We start from the raw sequence: 20049 nt of genomic DNA, 5'->3' as shown, positions 1-20049 counted from the left end.
GATACTTTTCCCCGTTTCTTCACTGATAACAAGATAAGCTAAAACAGGGGATGCTCTGAAGAAAGTGGAAAAAAGTTTGACTGAAAACCCACTGATCTTGAAAATTCTTAATAACATTGCAGCTGACATGATAAATACTTAAACATTTAGATTAAGACTTCTGATTCTGCTAATGATGTAAGGTCAACACGCAAGAATTTTCATGCTCAAAAAAATTTGCAGAAATTTGGTCCCAAATTAATCAACCCAAAATCGCACATAAAAAAGAACTGATGTTCTCAGTCAGACTGAGCAGCAAAACAGAAAGGCACCATGCTTGCTACCAACACCTGCAGCCTCTTCTGTTGTGAAATGTTTCTACTACTGTACAGATCACTAAACACCTGCAATTCCTCACATTTTGCTGTTGAAAGAGATTCAGAAGTGTTTTTCAGGATCTGTGTTACCTAAAAAAACCACCCCAAAACCAAAAAAAAAAACCCCACCTCATCACAGGCTAACTAATAAAGGTTTTAAAAAACTTTAATCTTTTAAACTCATTTTAGCATTTGAAATTTAAAATTTGGTCTTTTTCGTGTTGATGTTACAAAGGCTCCTTGATTCTCCACAATGAACTCTTTACAGATCCTTTCAACAAGGAATTATTTTTTCCAAATCTAAAGCAACTTACTACACAGGGAAAGTACATAAGCTCAAACATTAAGAGCATCTATGACACAGGTTGTTGTTGATAAAAAGCTTTCAACAACATTAATAAATATGTATTACCAGAAAGAAAGTGTCTGGTAAAGCAGTAAGCAGGCTCCAGACACAAAGATAAGCCTATGCGATTGCAGTGTTCTCTTTGAATTCAATTTGCTCTGTAACCAAATACGTTTTAGAAAGTAACATACCCACTGCTCTAGCAGTCAAAATGAACTCAGAGCCAGAAAGGAATATGTAAGGAATTTACTTACCTGTGCCAAACAAGAGGCCAGAGATAAAACAACTGACTCGGCTCAGACATATGGAAGTTGTCATTCCAAACCAGAAGAAAGGGAAAAAGACACATGCCTACAGTAGAGCTACTTACCATACATTATGTATGGATCAATCTATCCCTCTACTGAGGAGCTGAGACAAGAAAATTGCTCAATAGCTGGAAAGTAAGAGTGTCCTTTGTGCAGAAACCTTTTTATTGCTTCACTACTGTCTGGATGCAGGGTATCTAAATTTTCTCTTGCTAGACCATCAGGGCCCAAGGACTGAAAAAGACCTCAATGAATCAGGGCTATTCACCTGCAATTGCAGCTCCATTCCTCTCTCCCTTTATCATACATCAAGATCCATCATAAATGGATTCTACATAAAAGCATCAAAACTGATCTTGAAATAGTCAGTTTTTACCCATACCTCTCCCACTGGAGCATAGTTCCAGAGCACTACTCTCCTATGTAGCCGGGAGGTTTCTTGTAATTAGATGAAAGTTATTCACAGCCATCTGACATCCAACTGGGCTCTAAACCAGCTCTGGCACTAACTATTTATTTTTAAATCCCCGGTGTTTACCTACCTGTTTGAAACAAAACTCATTTTTAGCCAAACCAACTAAGCTCTTCTATTCTCCTTTTATAAAACAGGCTCGTCATTCTCCTGAGTATCTTAATAGCTCTTTTCTACAACACCTGGAATCAGCTTTCATCTTTTGTAAACATGAATTACCAAGTTACAGTTGAAGTCTCTGCAGAATCCTGTAAAATACTGCTAAACATTCCAAGCCATACTAGCAACAACTGCCCTGATGCATTTTACGATCACAGTAACCTTTAGATACATTATACTGGAGGTAATACTTATCTTGTAAGTCAAATAGCTTGTCTGCTTCCTCCTGCTCAAGTTTCAAGTGAGGAGATCCCCATTTATAATGTATTAGTCTGATCCATGGCCTTGCATTGTATATAACTGCATTTCACCCAGTTCAGGGATACCATTCAAACAACACTCCTTTAGACAGTTAAGGCATGTTCTTGTTGCTCTTTTACCACTTCTGGAATACAGATTTCCTATGCCGTTAGAGTTGTTTGGATGATCAGCTTCGCTGAAATGCGAAGTATTTCTAGAATATCTTGATAGGTCAAAGATATCCAAGTGCATTGGTTACCAAGTGATTAAGGGATATAGTTACATTCTAGGCTAGCTGTGCATCATGCTTTACCATTCAATTCCTATGTCCTATTTCATCCACAATTTAGAACCATAAAGAAACACTCCCAAAAAACAACAAACCCAAAAGAGTTATATTGACTCTGCCAAAGCTCTTCAGAGATGGGGATCAAAACCCACTCTGTGCTATGCTTTGAATTTTGCAGCTCAGAGACAGGGAACGTGCATGTATCTGGCCTCAAGACTCCACCGCATACCTGCAGTTCTTTACACCTTCGTTTTCTAGTCCTTCTATTTACTTCCCACTGGTCTTCATATCCCCTAAACTATATCCTATATAGATTTAACCTTACCTGACATTTAGCCTCTTTTTCTATGTGTCACGTTCCCAGGCACTTTAGACCTCTGTCCAGCTCTCTTGAAGCTGTGCAGAAATGTTTACCTGCAAATGTTCTGCTTGTCCACACCCAGCAGCACAAGAAGGTGATCCAGCAACACACATTTACGTGCTTCTGAAAAGAATCCAAACTGAAACACCCTTCTATTTAACTACTGTCACCAACACGAGACTAGATTTTTTCCCATCAAAGATAATGGATCTGTTTTTCAGAGGAGAGGACAAGGCTCAGTAACTGAAAAATAAAACGACAAGATATTGAAATCCTATGAACATAATGCACAATTGGAAGGCTATTATGGGCAAATCGGTGCTCTGGATGGTATTTTAAAGGCCTGTGAGAGGATGAACTGGGAAAAAAACCCTACAGATAGAGCTCTGTGGGCATATGAATAAGATTCCTGGTCTAGTATGTGTCATATGTTTGCTGGAAAGGAATGCAAGGAATGGGATATATATAGTGCAATTAAGAGAAAAGATAGGGTATTTCCACGGTACATTTTCCTCCTTTTAATGCAGTCTTTCTTTGATCAAGAATTAGAAGGGTGTAGTAGGGATAAAACCAGACTTTTTACAAATATTTTATTGAAAAGGCTACATACATATGATGTCAGATTTACAACCTGTGCAGAATAGCACTCTTCTAACACACACGGGCCAGAAATCCACAGTAAAAAGTGACCAAAACGTCAACAATCTATCTCAGAACCTTATGTTTGGTGGTCTCCTTGTATCTATTTGCTTTACAAATCAGGGAAATGACTGGAGGTTAGGCTCACACTAGCCAGCCCTCTGTATCTCTGCTGAGCATTTGCTAATATGCACTTTTATTTTTCAGCTTTCTTAGCAGATGATTTTTAAAATTCATTCATGCTGGAAGAACTTTAACTGGTTCCAGTTGCTCAGACTGTCCTTGTAACTTACCAAGTATTTTCATTCATTGATGCATTGCTTAGTCACCAGATGTTCCCCAAAACGGTACTGCCAGTAGTGTCACACTACATCAGAGATAGTCATTCTGCTTTTGACCCCCTATTATCAAATTCAGGGGGAAAGAAAACAAAAATCTCTTTAAGAAGAAAAAATAGTTTAGCTTCTCAAATTCCCAAACCCATCTTGGCCCTTAGGCACTGCAAGGATCTGCCTGAAAGACAGCTTCATTTTTATGTATTGTCCTTTGAAAAAATAAGAGTAAAAAGTCAGCTATGATTTCAGATTTAAGTGAATTTAAAAGCTAGGTAAGATTAAGTTTTTAAATTTTTTTTAAATTGAACAAAACAATTCTGTGCCTGACCACCAAATGAGAAACAAAATATATGGAAAACCTAATAAAAAGTAAAAATAAATGCAAACTTAAGTATGTTTCACATAATTTTCTAAATATCTGCCTGTTACTTAAGGAGTTACTGCGATGTCTCCTGGCTGCATAAACCATAACACTAACTCTGCCAAGAGCGCAGTGCCTTTCAGAGCACAACCTCTTCAAGGCTAAAGCAACTGAGGATGTAACACAGCAGCACTTCACTTAAATTCCCTCTTTCAAGAAACTAATCTTAAATGCAACTTGTGGGAAGAACAGAGAAAAAGAGAAAGGCTGACAACTCTCCATAGGCTCATCTTTCTCTATCTGTCATCTTCACCTTACATTCTGATTCTTAGAAGAGAAGGCTGCAGTATCATTAAGTTACAGCTCCAGGACTGAACAGTTCTTTCCCTGCCCTCTTCCTAGGAATATGATTGTTTCCACATGCTTTAATAGAGTGGTTTGGTTTTTTGGCTTGTTTTTTGAACAGGACTTTCCCTACTGTGGGACACAACAGTCCTGTTGTGGTCTTTGTTCAGCACAGTCCTCCTACTTCAAATGACCTGTCCGTATTTTGTAATATTTTTCTAGGGTTGTTGCAATACTTCATTACGAAGAGGTCATCATGAGGCATACTTATGATCCTCCTCACAGGAACTTACATATTATTGAAACTACAATTCCATATTAATTCCTTCTAAGAATTATTAATGAAGCAATAATACAGACTATCAGTTTGGCATTTATAGTGCTTATATCAGCTCTTTCTTTGAGTGCCTTGGAAGGCACATCCATTCTACCTTTGAATACAACTGATTGTTCAAGGGAAACACAGTATACACAGTATTTATGATGATGGCCCATGTGTAGAGCATCAAAGGGAAAGTATAATCAAAACTGCTGGAGAATGGGCTACTGGAAAAACAAATTGAGAATAGGCACAGGAGACAAACCATATACTTACATAATAGCTGATTAATCAAATGGGAAGGAAGGTGTAGTCAGCTTCTCTAGTAGCTCTAATACCATTCATTATCTTGAGACCCATTTGCAAGTTATTGGGTGCTGTACAATCACTTGAAAAGATCTGAGGCTCTTTAGGTGGTGTCCTAGGGCACCTACTCCAGACAACTGCATTTTCCAGAAGGACAACTGGAAAGCCCTTTGCAGTATGAGAAAGAGCTTCTCTGGCAAAAACAAAACAAGAACAGCACTGTGGATAGCTGTATTTACTACCAGTTAATCTGGCCCTTCCAACTTTGTTTGCAACACCATGTAATTACACTGTTTCTTAATGGCTTTAAGTGGCAGAATTTACATGTTTATAATTGGTCTTTAACTCACATTACACAGTAGCTGTTTATATTTGTGCACAGCTAGCCTATATGTTTGTAATGACCTTGTTATCATTCTCCTCTTCTTCCTTTCCTTCATTTGGATAATAAACTGCTTCAGATGTAAAACAGATTGCTGCATGTCTGCAGAAGGAGGAAGGGAAAGGGAAGTTATATTACCATGATTTTAATGAAGTTGAAGAGTGTCATGATCATGTAAGTCATGCAAGCTGACAAAACCTCAGTCATTTAACAGACAGTCAAAAAAAGACAACTATTATCATGTACTATTAATAACACATGAACAGCCATATCTATGCAGCCATGTGCTGCTGATTCATCCATTAGAAAAAACAAAAATAAGAACAGAATAAAAAAATCCCTGGATTCAGAGTTGCAACATTCAGTTAAACGTTACATTCTGGCAAGTGTATCCGGACCTGTGCAGAAAACACAGTAGCATTGCACAGGTGAAATTGCAGGAAAGGGATACTAACCTCCTAGTCTCTTTCTGTTGCTACCTGGGGGCCCTCTGTCTCCAAAACAACTTTTAGCATCAGTGGAGAAAGCATGAGACAGAACAATGTCAGTCCCTGTAAGCTGCTGGCGTGGCTGTGGCAGCCTGCGTGTAAGTGGGGAGCTTGCTCTGTTTTGAGGAACTCCAGAAAAGTAACGGCCAGGAGAGCTGCTCCACAGCCACAAAGACTGGTTTCCTTCCCAGGCTGTCTTCCACCCTTAACAGCTACCACATGCCTGACAGAGGTCCACAAGATAAAGCAGCCACAACTACTTCTTGGAGTACAAATAGAACAAGAGTAAATAAAAATTAATTCGAAGCTATTTGTAAACAGTAATTCTTTGGCAGAAGTCTGAAGACTGTCTCAGCTACAGCTATACATACATCAAGGATGCAGCACTATGACTTGAATCTCACAGGATGGAACTCTAAAGAAATTTCCTGGGGCCTCGTCTAACAATCTGTAGCATTTTACAACAGATGACACACCAGGATGTATAATGAAATAATGAAATTGAGAAACTTTTTTCTCTATTTAATAAGTTAGCAATCTTCGTGGAACTTTGTTATTTCAATCAACCAAATTGCATCCAATTAGGATACAGAAAATGATGTCATATTTTATGATTTTCATCATGAGCTATCGTAAGTTATTCTAAATGTTAGGATATTAAGTGAAAATAATAAATAAGTGAAAATAATAAATAAAATCTTTTTCAAACTCTTCTGCCAGCATGTCTGATCTTTGATTTAGTTCAAACTGCTAACTACTTACGTTAGACAAACTTTCTACTTACACTAGAAACCAAGAAGAGATCCTACATAAATTTTCCCCTCTTCCCCGTAAAGCAAGTAATGCTTTCTTTCTCATCAACAGCATAGTCAGGGAAGAAATCAGATGAACTGACTGCAATGCCAGGGGACTATTATAATATTGCCAGAAGCAGACCTGTCAGGCTTAACATGCTTCATACAAGATTCATCCAACTGATTCCAGGCTCAGCCCACAGTAGCATCTGAATCTCAGCTGTTTGAATTAATCCTTCACAGCCTTGTGGGCTAGACATGACTGACTACAGTCATGGAAACCAAGTTTTAGGTGCATTCTTTACCTACAACTTAGGGCTGTAACTCCATTCCCAACATGCACCTCCAAGTACTGGCACCATCCTTGTAAAGTGTGAGATGCTAGATGCTCATGGAATTGGATGAGTTCAAAGAGTTCAAGTGCTTGAGGACAGACAAGGGTCTTGGGTACAACTGTGAAACACCACACTCAAATGAGGTGTTTTCAGGATGTAAGCCTCACTTATTTCAGCTTATAATAGCCAGGCTTTAGCTCCAGAATGGAGACATCTCATTTAGGTATCTAAAATTATGTGTCTGGATGCAAGTTAGGACTTTAAACTCCCATTATAAGTGGAGATCCAGTCAGTCAGACAGTGGAGCCTGGAGAGCTATTCAGTGCAAACTGATGTCAGCTGAAAAGCACTGACTGTACTATAGCTAGTGACTAAATCTTCACTAGTTATAATGGGAGCTTAGATCCAAGGCCACATATAGAAACACACATTTAGACACCTAAAATTAGATGTCTTCAGTATGCAGCTGAAGCACTGATATTTCAAACAAATGTCTCCAGAACCTTCCTACAGTCAGGCTGGATTTGCAGTGTGGAGCATGCAGTGTAGCGAAAAGAGGGAATAGAGGACATTAGAGAAGATACAAGGGAGTATGAACTCCTCAGAATATACAGGAAAACAAGACAGGAAAAGGAGAACTGGACTGAACACCTTATAATGAATATAGTAAGTTATGAACTCATTCATATTTCACAATGTGTGAAATAAGATAGAATAAAAGTTAGAAAAATATCTAATGGAAGAATGAGAAAATAACCAAGGCAAACGTTTTCTCGATATAAAGATATTAACACATTTTAAACTGAAATCAATGACAGGAAAATTAAATTTTCCCTAAACCACACTACAACCGACACTGTGAAAGAGATGTGAATTAATGCATTTCTCTTTTAATCTGGTTTTTATTGTGTTTGCTTTTAATTTGCTGCTGCAGAAGGTGATAAAACAGGTCTAGTTTGCTTTTTAATAAAACTTTTGCCAAGTGTAGTTTTTTCTGGGAATAGCATGTTTTAGAAATCTAGTATTTATAATCCTAAAAAAGTGGGCATAGCAGTAATGTAAGCTGCTCTTGGCAGAAAAGCAGCATGATAAAGTAAGCTTTTCCAGCAACAGCTTCTTGTACCCATCCCTGACTGCCTCTTTAAGGGCTGGAGGAGACTGGGACCACCAAGACCTGGTCAAGTAATGTTTAAGGGAGAAGAAGGTCAGGCAGCTCCCAGAGAAGGCTGAGGGAGCTCTGTTAGGAGGCTAATTCTCATGGCCACTCTTAGAGCAGAGACAGATCTAAACAACAGACTTCTGGATTGCTATGTTTTATTCTGGTCAGGGGAGTGACCTTGTTTTGCCTCACTTTCCAAGTTTTGAGTTAGTAAAACAAATTTGAGAGATGGTCCTGAGACGAGTGAAGACTGCCTGTGCTCTACAGGAGAAAGGACTACAGAATCAAGTAGATGTACCTGAGCTAGCTTTAATTCAGCACAGTACCCACAGTAGCACTAGAAAAGTTGCAGCAGCAGGGCTTATAGACAAGTTTTACCTGCCAATAGTACTTGAATTATGGACTAGATTTCTCCTATGTGCCAAAGCCAATACATGAGCAATCTACATGCACTACAGTGAGGGCTTACATCCATCATTATTTCTTTTACCTTACCAGAAGGGTATTTACCATATCTCCATCCAACTTTTATGCTAACCTACCTGTAAAAGGCAGAAGGGAAAGTCTGTTCAAAAAAATTTGCAAGGGCATTCATGCACCCTGTCTATCACTCTAACCTGTAAAAAGAGCACCTCCTACTTACAATTACTTTGAAATGAAATAGCTCCAAATCAAGCTGCTACAACCACACTTTGTGGCCACTTCCTGTTCTTATCATCTTGTTGCAACACAGGAGAGAATCAAGTCTCCTCTGCAGTCATGCTCCTGCATAGCTGATCAATACCCATGTTCTTATTTTTAGTTTGACTGTTGGTACGTGGAAATACCACACGTCTATAAAACAATTTCTAAAATGTGTATATTGAAGGCCATTTCCAAACCAGAAGTTGGTGTTGCAAAGCTCAAGTTAATCTTAGAATGAACTGAAGTTTGTGTTTCACTACTGTAGTCTCAGAATTTATGTGATCATCTTTTCCTCTTGACTTCCTTGAAAACACTTTTCAGAAGTACTTTATTCCTTATTTTAAAGAGGAAAAAATGAGGTTAAATTTGCTTAACTTTTATCCCAGAGACTAACCTTAATACTGGTACTTCATTTAATTTCAAAGCATGAAGTATTTATGACTCATTCTAATTTACATAATTTTTCTTATTTTATTATGAAAACGGCAATTTTCCTTTGCACAGACATATAGAACATGGTCTCTCTTACTATGTCAAGTAACATTTAATAGCCCTTAGCTGGAACTTGGGGCTGTTATAAAATGTGCTCAAGATGAGTCATCTTCATTCATTTATTCTGCCATAGGAAGAATTCATGAATGAGTGATCTGCAGTAATTCACTTCTACAAAGAGACCCATTCATACATTTCAAACCAGGTTTTCTGAATCACTGTAATGTAGCTGATTATTTCACTTTAACAGAAGAAACTTTTGGCTTAAGGAAAGTTTCCACAGAAGTCTTTCTAGTATGTGAGAACAGTTTCATCAACTGAAAAGAGCTCTTCTGAAAACAAACATTTTGATCTAACACATGGACACACAGACAGATATCTTCCTATCTATCTAGCAAGATACTTTAGGAAGCAAGAGACTGACAAATGGTTTAAATTGAAGTTACATCAAGAGGGAGCAGAAATCATTGCTATGAGTCAAACCACTCTGCAGCCAAAAGAAATATTTTATAAAACCAGAAAAATGGCCATTGGCCATTTATAAATGAAATACAGCTCATTTAAGCTGTATTTAAGTTAAAATACACACAATGGAAAAGCAACTAAGATCCAGGATTGCTAACTACAGAAATATAAAGCAACCACAATTCTTATTTTATAGAAATATAAATGTAAGACACCAAGATTAAAATACACAGGTTATTTTAAATCATCAAAACTCCACCAGAATAAAGGAATGTGATTCACCGAGGAGGAAAGGTCCCTTCACCAACCACTGCTGGATTTAAACACAGGAAATAATCTTAAAAGCCTTTTCACGCGATCTTAACTGCCATGGAAGAGGTCTACATTAAGAAGCCACTTCTCACTTCTCCTAGTTCCCAAACAGTCCAAGCTTTACAGATCACCTGTGAGAGTTATACCTGCAGAGACCTGGGTATAACTGCAGCCTTTTCTTCAGAAGCTTAGCTCACAGAAAAAACCACCATGTGCTTCTCCATTAATTGGTGCTTTAAGTTTTCATTACTTCATTGATCCAAGGACAGCTCTAAACCACTCACTTTATTCACACCCCCTCTTTCTCTTGGAGACACAGTGACTCTCCTTGTTTTCAAGTTGAGAAGTTTTACCCTACATACAGAGCAACCAAAGTAAGGATAGTTCTCTTTACAGATAAGATAACTGACGGGAGCAGCACAAAGATTGATGGAGAATCTTAATGTTTCCAACAGACAGGGATATGATGCAAGAAAATGCAATTAACATTATGGCTAGATTTATAAACAATCCGTATTGACTTCAGCAGACAGCGCAATCTCAAGGTGAACTGGCCAGGAACAAAGCACAAGAGAGATCTAGAATTATCCAAGGAAGAGTGACATACCAGATCACCCAAACTATTGTATCTGTGTATCTGTACTGCTACTGGGGATCCATCCAGAAGCAGCTCCATTCTTCCATTTTAGTACTATAGTTATATAATTTCAATTTAAATATATGCCCATGGAAACTGCCTTGCAAGAATCTGGATTTACATTTTATTGTTTTCATCTCTGGTCAGTGTGTAACATTCCAAATTCTTACTATCTTGTGTAATCTCAATTTATTTCCCTTTTTCCTTGGATATCTTTTAGTAAGACTTTACTCCAAAGAGACAACGTATTTTTTAGCCACCATTTTGCTAAGTATAAATTAGAATACAGACTTAGAAAAATAGTACTTGAAAATTTTCTGTTCCTTAAAAAAAAACTATACTATGTTCAGCATTGAACTGAAGCCCTTTTTATTTGTAGAATACTGAACATATCACAAAATACGAAGTAAAGTAAGTTCTGAGAACCAGCTCATTCTAAAAAGTAAACATCAGAAACTAAGAGATACTTGTTTGGTGTCACTTACCATTCTATCACAAATAAGTAACTGTTGTGAATTATGCATGTAAGCTTTACAAGCCTCATTTCGAGACAGATAAGAACACTTGTAACAAAGTATTAAATGCAATTCATGAAAAATCTTTGCTTTAAAAGAAGCTACTAATGCTTTTCCTTAAGGTGGATTCTGAGTGTGATACAAGACAAAAAAATTAATTGCAATACAGAATATATTTGTTGTACATAATTCCATTTTTGTATGAGCAATATGTGCTGTGGTTTTGCAAAGTGGTATATAGATACATGCTTAACGTATGTAATGCTACCTCTTTTTACATAGTACACCACAGAAAAAGCTAAATATGCATTCTTCACAGAGACTTTTAAGTCAGTACAGTCAGAAAAGGGTATAAAGATGGGTAAATATTTACAGGAAAAACTACGACTGGAAAAAAGTATTAAGAAACATTATAATGACTAAATAAAACTCCCACTGACTGCATCTCCACTAAATTTCAGCTGTCTTCGCTTTCTTCAAGCCTTTTTAAAAATAAGCATATCTGCATGTTTATAAGGTTTCCTCCAAACCACACTCATTAAGTATTTCCGCATCTTTAACTTTGCTTTGACCTAATAACTGAGTACATACAGCGAAGAAAAGAACAGGGAATTGATGCAAACTTGCTTTCTTTAGTCAATGCAAGAGTCTTCTGTGGCTGTAACCCATTTTGCAGGCTTGTCATCCATTTTGTAGCCAAGTCAAGAGCAAACTATGTTTGAGAAGTTGTGGCAGAGCAAAAAGGACACCAATACCCAATCACTCTCTACAATGTACACCATCTGAAATGCTTCCCTTTACACAAATCTCTACACAGAAAACAGGAAAATAGACATTCCTCAGTATTTGTAATGCATACAGTGAGAAAGGTACAGCATCAATTACTAACTGAATTTCTTTTTTAAGCCAGAAAGACCCAAGAAGCCCAAAAGTAGAAAGATCCAACAGGATAGCACTAAAAACACAGAAATGTCTCAGGAGTGTCAAGAGTAGATCAGAAAAGCAACATTCATAAGATCATGTGCAAATCAGATTGTGTACTAAGGTTAGTAAATGTACAGGTATGAAAAACCTCTATGCTTGCTGTTTTATTACCAACTAGAAGCTGTACTTTCATCTCCTGGAAGGGGAAAGGACAAGGAGAATATATAACAGGATGTTTGCAAAAGCTGTGGAAATGATTTGGGATGTAGATTCCTAGATTGCCAGTGCCACTTTTCAGGAAAGTTGTAAAGACCATACCTCGGCTTACATCCAGGGAGTCCCAGAAACAATTGTCTAATAATTGCTAACACTCACTTTTATATTTAAAGCATGAAGAATCAAATCACAATAGTGAGCTGCCTACTCAGAAAACAAGAGGGACCAGGCAAGGATAAAAGCTGTACCATGAAAGACTAGAACCATATCTATAAATATATGATCTCAGTATTTTTGCAGTTCACCACAGACTTCCTGCTTCAAAGATGACCATGCAAGTAAAGTATCAAGTCATTCCACCCCCCTCAAGCCCATCTAATAAATCAAAAATTAAAATGCATGCCAGTATTTTGTGCAACAGAAGTAAAATACATCTTACCTGTTCTTTAACTTGAATTGCAAGGCAAAACCCATTTCCCTCTAATATTGCCACATAATTATTACACACCATGTTTCAACTGTAAGCTGCAATACTGATCCATTTGTGGCTCAAAGGAAGCAACAATCATATGCAATCAGCACGAAGTTTTGAAAAATGGTGCTAACACATGTAGACTTAAAGAATTGTTGATATAAACTTAAATACAGTCCAAGGTGTCCTTTTAATCAGTTATTTTGTAGACAAAGGACCTGCCTATGATACTGGAAATCAGACCTTTCCTCTCTTCTCAGATTGGAGAGAGGCAGCGGAAAGGAGCTGGAAAATACTTGCTTCAACTTCCCGGAATGGTATCTGTTGAAGCTGGGCCAACATCCAGAAAAAAATGGGTAGGATTCATTGGCCCAGAAGATATGCAAAAAAGTGCCCCTATAGCTGAATCTGTGGATAACTTGTAACTCTTGTAACACATTAAAGTAGTATTCTGATCAGCAGCATGACTGCTCATTTCTTGCAGTTGTAGACAGGCTTAACTGGTAGCTATTTTCATTCCGAACAGAAAACAACTGACCATTGCGTATGGGGATGCTATGTTTAGATGAAGCATTTGTATTTTGAAGCTGCACTTGCTAGAACTCAGAAAGGACATAATTTACCTCCTAGATATAATGAAAAACTGATAGTGGGATAACACAGCTACTGTTGGGACAGGAAAATGACGTCCACGTGACAGCAAAGAATAAAAAAACCCAAACTAAACTCAAACCAAATTAACAACTGTAGCTTTTAATTTGAGGTCTGCGTGATGAATAAGGTAAGTCAAAAGCTGCTGCAAGAGCACTTCGCTGTTTGCTTTGAAAACTGAAAATGTTCCCCTCTTCCCCTCCCCAAGTAATTTGATTTCATCCAATATAAGAAAAAGTACTTTGTTTATGGTAATGAAATCTAAATCCAATGATCCTTAGCACATAATCTTTTAGGTCTTTAAACAGCTCTTGTATTTAAAATAATTTGTCAGTCTTTTACTTTCAACAACACAAACTGCCTTTTATTAATCTTGATCCAGCCTCAGGAAATATTAAAATAAAGTTATCAGCTTTACCTGTAATGCACTGAAACTGTCCATCTTCTCTTCTTATTGTAAATGCTTCCCCTGGATTAACTTGCACAAGAATAACCTTAAAAATAAAAGAGTGTTTACAACCATTACACAGGAATATGTTACAAAAGTCTGGTATTTGCAAAAAGAAATAAAATAAAGTTTTACTGGGAAAGAAAAAACCTTTTTTTTCCCCTGGTTAGTAAATACATTATTTTTCACTTCATACTGCTTGCTGCCTTCATCCCACAGAGAAAAAGAGATAAGAGCAAGAACAAGCGCAGATATTTTTAAACAAACATTTTTCAAAGAACCAAGGAGAGAATAACAACTGAGTAAAACAGTACCTGTACAAATTTTATTTTCTCAACTGCTTAGTATCATTAAAAATCTATTTGTACAGCTTAAATTATGTGAACAAATTACATTAACTTCAGCATTAATCAAACGATTACATGAAGTTTCCGAAGGAAGCCTAGAATTCCCAGTGATTGAATTTTCAACAGAACCACTTGACAGTTTTCAACATAAGGGAAATATTGTGTCACTTCCTTATAGATATGATCCAAACATGTTTGTACATTCATCAATGATAAAACATTATTTAAGTCATGACAAAGTAAGTGCACCAGATGTGCAGCATGAAGCGTATGTATAGTTTTATTTGTGGAAAGCTGTTTATCCTAATTTCATAAACCCAAGCAATGCAGAATTGATAGCAAAGCACACTTTATCAGCCAAAATAAACAGAGAAAGTCTGACATGTACCAAAGCAGAAGCCTGTTAACCATTTTCGCCTTCTGTATTCCCATTTGAAACCTCCCTTTCTCTGACAGAACAAGTTTGTAAACATGAAGAACCCAGCTAAAATGATTAACAAAGGGGAAAAACAACAGAAGAGCAGGTGCATTTCACCATTTCCTTTCTGGACACTTTCTTCTTCGCTCTTGCTTGCATGTGTCTAAATAGAGTGTATTTCCTCCTCCTGATGTGAATCAGAGACAAAAAAATCTTTATATATACAACTCCTCAACATTACGGCCAAAAATTTACTCTGCTAAAAGAAAGTAAAATTGGTCTCGTTTACAAAAAAACCCAGGAAACTTGTGTGTTACTCATTTTAGGAATACCAAAGAGAAAGGAAAGGGTGAGGAAAAGGCAGAAATCATACGAATTCCTCCCACTCTGGTAGAGCAACTTTACGAAGTAATGAAAGATGGCAAGTACTACCCTAAAATAGCTGCAACGCTGATGGGATATGATGGATATTCACATTTTCTAACTTGGGCCATGTGATTCAATACTGATTTAGCTCAGTTTTGAGCATGCACTTTAAAAATACTGCTTTAAGTTGTTTCATGTGGTACAGTGCTATTACTGGAGAAAGATGTTTCCGGAAGCTTTAGGCTCTTTGAGAAAAAACAATTAACTATCACTATTTACACGTTAACAAATTTTTCACATCTTCTAAGATGCGTCTGAATACAAAATTCAGTAAGAGTTGGCATTCACAATGTAATCTAAACTTAATAGGATTTTAGACATGAACTTCAAATAAAACTTACAAATCTTCAGAAAATATTGTACTGCCAGAGTTTATTGCGAAGTGTTGGAAGATAGCAATTTAACAACTGGCTATCACCTTCAGAACGTGAGGAAGGAGAGAAATACGAGTAGATAAGTTCTTACAATTTCTTTTTCAGACTCCCCAAGCAGGCGTAACTTTTTGAAGACATCTCTCATTGATTTTCTTTCCCTTCTTTGCTACAATTGAAAGTTTTAGCTTGAAATTTATACCGGAATAAAAGTACCTAAAAGCATCACAGGAATACACGAGAACATCTTTCCATCTCTTACGTGTGGGTTGGAGAACCACATTTAACCAAGTCTTCAGCTGATTTAGTTTGCCCTGACTCCTAGGAGGAGCTATTCTGGTTGCAACTGACATGTCAATCTGTACAATTTTCAGCTCAATATTCTTGGTCTCTAACATACGAACTATGAGAAACAGAAAAGCTGCAAAGCCCTCAAGTTTCAGGGCAATGGCTGGTATAATTCCCTTGATTCCTTCTTCTAAAGTAACAGGGAATGGGGGATGACTGGTATTCCTGCATTGTTCCCATTTTTATCTCTGTGAGTGCCTGAGGTTGGTAACCTGAGCAATAATGTTGCCTTGGGAACCTGCTGGTTTTCTTCCTCCAGACTTCTGCTGCAGGACATCCAAACTGGAGGCTCCAGCTAGCAGAATGGATCTGAGCAAGGGAATACGTGTACTGGCCCAACTGCAGCAAGTGGGCCCTATGTCTCCTGATTTTCTTTTATAGCAGTTTCCCCTATGTGAGTATCATAGAATGGTTTGGGTTGAAGGGACCTTAAAGCTCACCTAGTTCCAACCCCCTGCCAGGGGCAGGGACACCTTCCACTAGTCCAGGTTGCTCAAAGCCCCGCACAACCTGGCCTTGATCATCTCCAGAGATGGGGCAGCCACAGCTTCTCTGGGCAACCTGTGCCGGTGTCTCACCACCCGCACAGTAAAGAACTTCTTCCTAATACCTAACCTAAGTCTACCCTCTTTAAATTTAAAGCCATTACCCCTTGTCGAAAGTCCCTCTCCAGATTTCCTGTAGGCCCCCATTTAGATACTGGAAGCTGTCTAAGGTCTCCCTGCAGCCTTCTCCAGGCTGAACAACCACAGCTCTCTCAGCCTGTCTTCATAGGGCAGATGCTCCTGATCATCTTCATGGCCCTCCTCTGGACTTGCTCCAACAAGTCCACGTCCTTCTTATGTTGGGGGCCCCAGAGCTGAACTTTGTTCTTCACAGCTAGCTTGCAAAAGTAAAGGCTCAGCACGTCAGCCATGGGGTAACACAGTGAGAGGGCACACTGTTCAGCATCAGCTGTGCCATGAGGCAACAGGTCTCCTGATGGAGCCCAGCACTGTTCTGAAACACTCAGGATGTCATTAGATTTTCACATCTCTGAGGACATCTGAACTTTGCTCAAAAGGGTGGGGAGACTCGCTGACTTAATGCAGTTTAATTAGATACTCAGTTTCCAGGAAGAGGAAATAGAGCCTTTCTGTCAATGGACTATTAGTCTACTTGATGCCTGACTCTTATTTCACTGGCTCCACTTTCAGCCTTGCTTTTACATTGTGCACTCCCATTTGTATTTTACAACTGCTCAAAGATAGGCTGTATTTGTTGCCAAGTGTGCCAAAAGAGAGTCTGAATCAAGCCTCAGAAGTTTCAAGAACTGCTGGCTTCAAAAGCCTTTGTTTTGGGGTAACATGTGTCAACATGACCAGCACTGTTGCTGGACCAGCCTTAGCGCTGCTGAACCCCATACAGTACTCACTGCTTTGAGAAGGGCATTTCTGACACTTACTCACCACCTCAATAGCTGCAATTTGAAATAAGAAAAGATAGAGCTGTGCACAGAGAGAAAGACTGATATCTTTCTGGTCAGAAGAGATGTTGCCGAAGACAATCACTCACAGAGATTCCCGCTTATCTAATAGAAGTCTGCTGCAAATAATCGAAGATGCAAGAAAATGTCTCTAAAGAGAAAGTTAAGATGGATCTTTCGCAGCACTGTGTTAGGCAAATAAAATCTACAGGCTGATTAGTATTTATAGCTCTTTAATCCCACTGCGGGTGGCTTGGTGCAGGCTTGCACATCTCATTGGCCAACAAGCTCCTTCACGAACCATGATATCAGTACTTATGAAAACCAAGGCCCTCGTCTTTCACAGTGAATATTCTGGACCTTGATCTCCTTCCTCTTCTGGGCAAAACCTTCACGTTGGCTCAAACTAAGTAAAGAGCTTTGGAAAAATCTGATAGTTTGGCCTCTCTTCCCATGCCTCAATTTTTTGGTGACAAATCCCATTGCTTTACTAAAGGCATTCTAAAGCTCTGCTATCCAAAGGCTAACATGCATTATTATATCTAGATTTGTTGCTTGCTCCTTTAAAATAACTATGATAATCTGAAAAACCTCATTTGTGATGTGTCAATCTCTGTGGGAGGCACGTTTAACACAGCCACTTTTCAAATGCCATTTCTCTTCCTAAATCAACTCTAATGAAGGACTTCACAAGCTTCACAAAAATAATGTGAACTTAAGACACTGAGGCCTTGATACAAGCCCTAGAATCCCACAAGCACTTTTAAAGCATAACTGATTATAATAGAATCTAGTAATATTTAAAAGTGTAATTTCTCAATGCTAACACAATTCTGACTCAACATATTGTCTCAAGTTCAAAACATATTAAGGCATTGCTATTAAGAAATGGGAGTATTAGGTCAACAACTAGTTTTGTGTCATTTCTACTGGGACTTTAAATAGTTTCCTTGAAACGGTTATTTAATGATGATCTACATGACCTCAATACAGTTCCTGATGAAAAACAGTACAGAATCTCTTTCCAGAGATTAGCATACAAGCTGACAAGAGTGCAGCTACATACTTATGCTAAAAACAGTTCTTGCTTAAATAAAATGAAATGACCAACCCAATGACTAAAGTTTGAAATACCCGAAACATCAGCTGCCAAAGACTGTCAGTTTTAACAGTGAAATGTCACGCTTTTCAATGGTACTTAATTTACTCTACAAAGGATATTTTGGAAGATAAATCCAGATCAAATGAACAACTGCTAAGCTTTGTAGTAGTTTAATTAAATAGGTATGGATTACAGTGGTTTCTTCTTTGCGCAATATTAAAAGCAAAATCCATCCTAAAAACATAGAAAAGCTTTGCAAAAAGGAATAGTATTCATTAAATCCCCTCCTTAGCATGGAATACTTGACTTTTTTCCTGATTTCAAAACATTTACTTCGCTGCCCGTCAACTGTCAGTTCAAGATAACATAGCCCGGATTGGCAAAGACCAGCTTCCTAACAAAACTGAATCATACCATATGCTAGAAAGCTCACTATGTTTTTCCTGAAATTGCTTTTTAAACTGAGGCAGCTGCTCAGTTTAAAATAATAAGAATAATATAATTCTGCCAAAGAATTATGTAATAATAATAATAATTCTGCCAAATAAGAACACAAGAAATGTCCTCACAGTCTGGATCAGCAGCCCATCTAGCCCAATATTTTGTCTCTAACATATCAATTGAGATGCTATTTAAGGAGAGCAGGTGAGCCAGGCCACTTCCTGCAGTCCATTTCTGTTATTGTCCCCAAGTTTGCCTGAACTCTTTGAGTTCACTTACACTTTGAATGGCCTCCACAACCTCCTGTAATTAAATGTTCCTTAATTTCTGTGCTATGGGATTTGCTGAACAACAGTTCTGAGTAAATATTACCCACCTCCTTCAATATTTTTTTAAGCTTTAGCAATTTCTCCCTCCTTGTCCCAGTGCCTGCAAACCGAGTGGTCCTAATGTTTCTAATCTCTCCTAGAAGAACCGCTTCATCCCCTTGACCACATCAGTGGTACCTAAACCCACATCTGTATTAGCAAAGTTAAGCAATACTCAGGACCATTCCCAGGTGCTGGGACAGTCACCAGCAAAGATGAACCATGTTATAGTACTCCTGAGTACAACATTGCAAACTATTCCCGAGACCACTCTTATCAGGCAGTTTGCAAACACTCTGGAAGAAAAGCTGGTTTACTAGAACTGACTTGTTCCATGACACTTAGCCTCAGTCTCCAAGAACATTGTTGAGCACACTTAAATTACTAATATATAAACAATTCCCAGCAGTTGCCTGAAGCAGCATTGCAACGTTTTAGCTTTTTGAAGGACTAGTTAAGGGACACCCTCTTAATTAGCTTTGAAAATCTGTTCTTCACCTTAAATCACAATTTGAACTGGCCTTATACGATAAACACACTCTTAGAATACAACAACTCTATATAACACTATTTTATAATATTTCACTCCCCAAAGAATTCCAAATTAAAATATCACTTTATAGTAGCTTTAGTATGATCACATCCTGCAGAGCCATGCAACATTGACTTAGACATACAACTATCAACAGCTATAATGATAATTTAACAATAATTTCATCTGAAGATCTCATACATGATTTAGCTTTACTACATCAGTGTGAGTAGGATAAGAAAGTATTCTCATTTTGCAACTAAAGAATCAAAGGCAGTACACACATTCCAAGAGGAGAATGCTCAATGTTTCTTATTTTTATTCAGTAAACTCTTCACTATCTGCAAGAGAAACTTTAGGATGTTTCTGCAGACTGAACCAGGAAAGGAGTTGAATGTTTCTTTTTTTCCATGTCTTCAGC

General features: G+C 37.9%; 1 protein-coding gene across 7 annotated transcripts in view; it reads right to left on the bottom strand.

Moving 5' to 3' along the window:
* Positions 1-20049, bottom strand: part of FNDC3A (fibronectin type III domain containing 3A) — a 121668-nt gene that overhangs the window by 64187 nt on the left and 37432 nt on the right. For 6 of the 7 annotated variants that reach the window (XM_030477547.1, XM_030477545.1, XM_030477546.1 and 3 more), the window contains one exon: positions 13781-13856. The exons of the other annotated variant lie outside the window; for it this stretch is intronic. In XM_030477547.1, coding sequence (XP_030333407.1) covers positions 13781-13856 — 76 coding nt within the window. The remainder of the gene's footprint in view (positions 1-13780; positions 13857-20049) is intronic. 7 annotated transcript variants of the gene reach the window in all.

Source organism: Strigops habroptila, chromosome 2 (assembly GCF_004027225.2).
Source record: "Strigops habroptila isolate Jane chromosome 2, bStrHab1.2.pri, whole genome shotgun sequence".
In the NCBI taxonomy this organism is placed as follows: Eukaryota; Metazoa; Chordata; class Aves; order Psittaciformes; family Psittacidae; genus Strigops; species Strigops habroptila.
The sequence above is the reverse complement of the archived record's forward strand: the minus strand, read 5'-3'. Positions and strand labels throughout refer to the sequence as shown.